Source organism: Melanostigma gelatinosum (assembly GCF_949748355.1).
Source record: "Melanostigma gelatinosum genome assembly, chromosome: 5".
NCBI lineage: Eukaryota > Metazoa > Chordata > Actinopteri > Perciformes > Zoarcidae > Melanostigma > Melanostigma gelatinosum.
This window is the reverse complement of record NC_136638.1, coordinates 29353505-29361158: the sequence shown is the minus strand read 5'-3', so window position 1 is coordinate 29361158 and position 7654 is coordinate 29353505. Positions and strand designations below refer to the sequence as shown.

Sequence of the window (7654 nt, the reverse complement as noted above, 5' to 3'; positions counted from 1 at the left end):
TGTGTAGGTGTGTGTGTGTGTGTGTGTGTGTGAAAGACTCTCACTTGAACTTCTCACAAACAGATTCTTTCAGTTCAGATCAGGAAACTGAAAAAAGAGGAAGTGAGAGTTTCAGACACACACGTGAACAAATACTAACGACTGTACATTTACTTCTTTATTAAAGAGGAAGTTCTCCACAAACACTTCCTGAAGATGATGAATCGACTGTAAAACGCTGAGGCAGCCGTTTCCACAGAAACCAAAAACACAGGTTAGAAAACAGCTTGAATAAATCACAGACACCAGCGCTAACACACGAGCTAACGGCTAACTGTTTCAGTCTTCAGATTCAAAACCACTTCATTAAAAGAAAGAACCGGAGTTACAGGAGACATTCACTGGAAAACAACAACGACGACCCTCAGATAAAGCTGAACGACGGCGCACACACACACACCCCCACACACACCCCCACACACACACCCCCACCCACCCACACACACACACACACACACACACACACACACACACGGTCCACTGCTGCCAGAGCCTCATTAATAATGTGTGTGTGTGTTTCCTTCAGTCAAACTTCTGCAGTATAAGAATCTGAAGAACACTGAAGACTGAACTGCCATTAACATGAAACATCCTCATCTCTCAGAAAGAGCAAAATACTGAAACTGTCCTTCAAAGGACTTCAGCACATTTGAACGTCTCCAGAGGTTAAACAGGAAGTGAGGACGTTCCTCTGTCCACTGAACACAAACTCAGTCCAGACTCGAGTCAAACTACAGACGACAAACTGAACAGTTTAAACGACAAAACATTTGAACTACGGAACAGTTAAACGAAAGAACATTTGAACTACGGAACGGTTAAACTAAAGAACGGTTAAACTAAAGAACGGTTAAACTACTGACAGTTTGAACTACGGAACGGTTAAACTAAAGAACGGTTAAACTAAAGAATGTTTAAACTACTGACAGTTTGAACTAAGAAACGGTTAAACTAAAGAACGGTTAAACTAAAGAATGTTTAAACTACTGACAGTTTGAACCACTGACAGTTTGAACTACAGAACAGTTAAACTAAAGAGCGTTTGAACTACGGAACATTTGAACTATGGAACATTTGAACTACTGACAGTGTAAACAATGAATGTTTAAACTGCTGACAGTTTAAACCAAGGAACGTTTAAACGACTGACAGTTTGAACTACGGAAAGTTTAGACTACGGAACATATAAACAACAGAACGTTTAAACTATGGAATGGTTAAACTACTGACAGTTTGAACTACAGAACGCTTAAACTACGGAACGGTTAAACTAAAGAACGGTTTAACTAAAGAACGGTTAAACTAAAGTATGGCTAAACGAAAGAACGGTTAAACTAAAGAACGTTTAAACTACTGACAGTTTGAACTACATGCAGTTTGAATCACAGACAGTTTGAACTACGGAACGGTTAAACTAAATAATGTTAAACTCAAGAACGTTTAAACTACTGACAGCTTGAACTACGGAACGTTTAAACTACGGAACATCTAAACTACTGACAGTTTAACCAAGGAATGTTTAAACTACTGACAGTTTGAACTACGTAACGTTTAAACGATGGAACAGTTAAACTACTTGCAGTTTAAACTATGGAATGTTTAAACTACTGACAGTTTGAACCACTGACAGTTTGAACTACGGAGCGTAAAAACAACTGAACTTTTAAACTACGGAACAGTTACACGAAAGAACGGTTAAACTAAAGAACGGTTAAACTAAAGAACGGTTAAACTATTACGGAACGGTTAAACTAAAGAACGGTTAAACTAAAGAACGGTTAAACTAAATAACGGTTAAACTAAAGAACGGTTAAACTAAAGAACGGTTAAACTAAAGAACGTTTAAACTACTGACAGATTGAACTACGGAACGGGTAAACTACTGACAGTTTGAACTACATACAGTTTGAACTTCTGACAGTTTGAACTACTGACAGTTTGAACTACTGACAGTTTGAACTAAAGAACGGTTAAACTACGGAACATTTCAACTAAAGAACGTTTAAACTAAATAACGTTTAAACTACTGACACTTTCAACTACAGAACGGTTAAATTAAAGAACGGTTAAACTACTGACAGTTTGAACTACATACAGTTTGAATCACAGACAGTTTGAACTACAGACAGCTTGAAATAGATACACTTTTAAGATGATTGTGGTTCAAACTCTCTGTGGTTTAAAGTTGAAACCACAGAGAGTTTAAACTACAGACGCTCTCGTCAGACTTACGTGGGTTTCCCACAGATCTTGCGATGGTACCACTGTTTACAGTTGGTGAAGTACTTCTTGTTGGTTCCTTTGAGCTGCTGCATGGCACAAACATTTGGTCTGAAGGAGAAGAAACACAAACATCAAGTTTAAAGTCAGACCACCTTAAACCTCTTCATTCATTAAATGTCCAAAGAACATTAAACACACTAAAATAAATCATTCACATGTTTCATGTCTTTATTTTATGAAGTAGTATTTGTCTTCAGACAAACAGAAATACTTTCTATTAAATACTTAAGGTGGACTGATCATTGAATATGTTGCTATAATAACTCAGAATCACATGAAACAGTTTTATAATAAATCAGTGAAGTTATTAATACATAGATCTTAACTTCAGCTGATTTCTGCATTGATCACATTCCACCTTAATCTGAGCTCAAGTCGAGTGTTAAGGTGGACAGATGTATATAACATTTATATAATATCAATAACATCACAGAGAGTCAGCAGCTGATCATATTATCGATACACAATATTAGAACAACTTATTATGAACAGAAAACTAAAGGTGGTATTCTTTATTGTTATTGTTGGAATGCTGTTAAGCATTCCAACTGTTATCCTGTTTCTTTATTCCACTATTTCTTCCGTCCCCCGTTTCGTCGCAACGCTTCTTCTTCTTCTTCATTTTTTAAGCTACAGAAACCGTTCAACTATCAAAATGTTCAGCTCCTTCAGCTCATGTCTGCTATGACTTTTTATATTTCTAACCTTTTGACTTTTTGAATTATTAAGCTTTATATTTTCAATGGGATCTCTATGGAGAAGATTTTCAAATCCTCAAACTTCTTCAACTTTCAAATCCTTCAACTTCCTCATACTTTCAGCTACAGACACCATTTCAACTTTCAAATGTTGAGAAAACCCTCAACTATTGCCAACATGATTCAGCTTTTTGATATCTTTTAAACTTTTTGAACTGCAGCAATTTAACTTTTATGATTTTTCAGCCCTTTTCTGACTTTATAATGGGTGTGTATTGCGCAGCTTAGAGTGCGTGATGTCACCGCTAGAGTGAAGAGCAGCTTGAGATTCTTGTGAAAAAAACATGTGTTTTGCCACTGTGTCCACAATCTTCACTCTTCATGCATAATTTCTGGATGTAGAAGTAGCTAATCTTGTCCTTGTCGTAGAAAAATTACTGTGGAATCCCACAGATTTCCACATTTGACACGGAAGCCGTTAATTGAGAGGAAAACCAACTTTCTGCTCCATCGAGACCAATGTTAAATTTTGCTTCAAAAACATCTTCCACAGAACACGGTACCCCATTTCTAGATCACCAGTTAAGCCACATTTTTTACACTACAGACACAATTTTTACAGGATCTGTTCTTCAACTCCTTCTTCCCCTCAATTATTAATATCGGAGCAATAGGAGCTACGGTTATGGGAGTTTTGATGATTTGTTTGAGAGGTGTTTCCCTGTTTTATCTCCATGAAATGGCTTCAGGCACACAGGTGTTTGCGATTGAGCCAATTAGTGATGTTGATAAACACACAGACTCACAGACACACGCGCACATACACTCCTCTCCCTCTCTCTCTCTGTGTCTCTCTCTCTCCCTCTCTCTCTCTGTGTCTCTCTCTCTCCCTCTCTCTCTCTGTGTCTCATACAGTCATTCAGGTCTTAGGGATCTTTAGAGGTCTTTCCCCCCTCCACCCCCCCCCCCCCCACACACACACACATACACACACACGCCATTTTTAAATAAAAGCCCCACAGAATGAATCCTAACTGAAATGCTTGTGATGAGCCTGTCATTTAATAACCGGTTTGTGTTTATCTAACATTATGATTCTGTCTCCTCTCCCCTTCTCCCCCACACCCCATTTCAAAATAAAAGCCCCAGAGAGTGAATTCTAACTGAACTGCTTGTGATGAAGCCTGTCATTTAATAACCTCTGTTTATGTGTCAAACATGATGATTATGTCTCCTCTCCCCCTCCCTCCCCCACCCAGTCCCACCCTTTCAAAATAAAAGCCTCATGGATTAACTGTATTTAAACGTTTCGCTCAAAATTTGGCTTTTTTGTTGAAATAATGAATGCTCTTACTAATACTGCGACAACTACTACTACTGCTAATATTTCTAGTATTACCACTACTACTACAACTTTTGCTGTTGCTACTATTACTACTACTGCTATTACTGCTACCATAAATATTATTACTATTATTACTGATACCACAACTGCTAATACTGCTATTCCTGCTACTGCCAGTACTAATAACCAGTACTAATACGACTACAGCTATTAGTACGACTGCTGATACTACTACTTCTACTACTTCTTCTAATTACAAATACTTCGACGACAACTTCTACTACTACTGCTACTACAAATATCACTACTGCTGGAATTCTTTTAAGCTACAGAAACCGTTCGAATATCAAAATGTTCAGCTCTTACAGGAGAGGGGTGACATAACTTCATATTTGTAGTCTTTCAACTTTTTGAATTATTCAGCTTTTTGCAATTCTTTTTTAAACTGGATATCTATTTTCAGAAATGTTTTTGAGATTCATTTCAGCTTTCCAACGCATTTTCAGCAGGAAATGCATTTTCTAGTTATATATAAATGAACGTTAACTCGTTGTGACGTCATTGTTATGAATGAAATGAAGAAACATGAGGTTGATGAAGTCACCATGTTAATACATATGAAGTATGTTTCATAACTACGGACGCTGGATGTACTTGAGGCTCGGCTCGTATGAACTCACCCCTGCTGCCGGCCTCTGATGCGGCTGTGCTGCAGGACCGCCTGGTACGGAGACCGGGCCACGCAGACCGCGAGAACCAGAGAGAGACCCAGGACCAGCACGGAGACCCTCATCTTCAAGGAGACGGGAAATACTCTTCTTCTACTTCTTCTCTGTTCTGCTTCTTCTGCTTCTTCTTCTTCTTCTTCTTCTTCTTCTTCGTCTTCTTCTTCTTCTTCTTCTTCTTCTTCTACTTCCTTCTACTTCCTTCTCCGCAGCTGGCAGTAGTGCCTCTGGGATCCGCGAGGGGAGAGACGAAGGAGGAGGAAGAGGAGGAGGAGGAAGAGGAGGAAGAGGAGGAGGAGGAGGAGGAGGAGGAAGAGGAGAAAAAACGAACTCCTTCAGTTCAGTAAAATACATTTCAAAAACATCATCAAGTTAAATTCTGTTTTAATGAAATAAAGTTTAAGAAGCTGAAATAAAAACAAAGAAAGAAACGACAATAAGAAAACAAAGAAGCAAAACAAATAAATAAACAATGAAAGAAAGAAAAGAAAGCTATTAACAAAGAAGAGTAAATATAAAATAGACAATGAAACAGAAAAATAAGAAAACAAAGAAAGAAAGAAGTAAAGAGAGGTGAGTCAGTGTGAGTGTGACTTGTCCTCAACAGGCCACCGTACAGAAAATCTCATTAAAATATGAATCTTTCCTCATAACACTGTTTAAATATGATTTTAATAATAAATAATCTCCTTCATTGTTGACATCAGTGTTTTATTTCTGTCTTTGATTCTGTCCCTCAGCTCGTCTCCTGAGACTCTGAAGACAACAATCATCTCCAGATGTGGGACGGACCGATCCGTCTGAAAGGTCCTGGTCCTGGTCCTGGTCCTGGTCCTGGTCCACTGAGAACCAGACTCCAGCTGAGACTTGATGTTTTTAACAGATTTCCTCTGAGCCGTGTCTCCTGTCTGACCTCAGATCAGTGACTCTGAAGACCTGAAGGACACACAGGGACTCACTCAGACCTGGTCTGTCTCTGTCTATAGAGGACACACAGGGACTCACTCAGACCTGGTCTGTCTCTGTCTATAGAGGACACACAGGGACTCACTTAGACCAGGTCTGTCTCTGTATAGAGGACACACAGGGACTCACTTAGACCTGGTCTGTCTCTGCAGTCACTGTATCATCTTTGTTTGATTCCATTCAAGACAGAAACCTGGTTTCATTGAAACACATCAGAGACCCAGTCTGTTGTTTACATGATGCTAAAGGAAACCAGATTACTGGACCAGGTCCACAGAAACCAGATTACTGGACCAGGTCCACAGAAACCAGATTACTGGACCAAAACGACAGCAATGAAGTGAAAATAAAAACATTTTCAAAGTCTAGTTTCTCTAAGAAGTTCTTCAGAAGTGAAAACAAAACTTAGAATAAAAGAACCTCAAACAATAATATTTAATATTTTGATTTACAGTTATTTTGTCTTTAGACATTTCACAGTGACAGGAAACATGGACATATGGTTTCTTTATTAAAATCTTTGTTTCACTGTTAGATATTCGTGGGCGTCATCAGCATAGAAATGAATAATGATGGAAAATATTCAGCCCTGCCCGACTGCAGAGAGGACACGTGGGCGCCTGTCAGAGGACGAAGAGGTGAAGTCATCTCTCTGAGGATGAAGATAGGAAGTCAGTCTGAGGTTGAAGGTTTCACTCCACATGGAGACTAAACATTATGCTGGATCTTAAACTAAGCAGACCTTTGTTTAATCCATGTGCACGTGACAGGGCGAGGTGAGGCGAGACATGACGGGATGAACGTCATCTCCACCTGAAACCACCTTCATCATTTCACACTGAGGATGAGGATGAATCCTCAGACTCACTTCACTCCTCTTTTGTCAGAATCAGAATCAGAACCATTTATTGCCGTGGTATGTTGAACATACAAGGAATTTGACATGACGGGAGGTGCAAACATTTAACAACAATCACCAACAATCAACAGTGCAAAGTAGAAACAGATTAAAATGTACAGAAAATATAAAATAAAGTGAAATATAAAATAAAATAAAGTGCACAAGCGGACAGATAACAGGACTATAAACCAGTGAGATGAAGTGTAGTGTGAAAGTGTCCAGTGTGATAGAAGGGGTGTGCAGGAGTGACCGGTGGGAGTTTGTCCTGGGGAGGACAGAGTCAGTGGGGGTCCCGGGCTCTGTTATGAGCCCGACTGCCGACGGGAAGAAACTGTTCATGTGTCGTGAGGTCTTGGTTCTGATGGACCTCAGCCTGCTGCCAGATGGAATGGGCACAAACAGTTCATGTCCAGGGTGGGAGGGGTCAGATACAATCCTTCTTGCTCGCTTCAGGGTTCTTAAAGTGAACAAGTCCTGGAGGGACGGCAGATTGCAGCCGATCACCTCTCAGCAGAGCGGATGATGCGCTGCAGTCTGTCCTTGTCCTTGGCAGTGGCTGCAGCGTACCAGACGGTGATGGAGGAGCAGAGGATGGACTCAATGATGGCTGTGTAGAAATGCACCAACATTGTCTTTGGCAGGTTGAACTTCTTCAGCTGCCTCAGGAAGTACATCCTCTGCTGAGCCTTCTTGGTGA

General features: G+C 39.8%; 1 protein-coding gene across 1 annotated transcript in view; it reads right to left on the bottom strand.

Moving 5' to 3' along the window:
- tgfbi (transforming growth factor, beta-induced) overlaps positions 1–5321 on the bottom strand; it is a 26339-nt gene extending 21018 nt beyond the window's left edge. The window contains exons 1-2 of the mRNA XM_079269362.1: positions 5046–5321; positions 2272–2370 (exon numbers count right to left, since the gene is read on the bottom strand). Of these exons, the coding sequence (XP_079125488.1) occupies positions 2272–2370; positions 5046–5158 (212 nt within the window). The 5' untranslated portion in view covers positions 5159–5321. The remainder of the gene's footprint in view (positions 1–2271; positions 2371–5045) is intronic.
- Positions 5322–7654: the final 2333 nt, after the last annotated feature.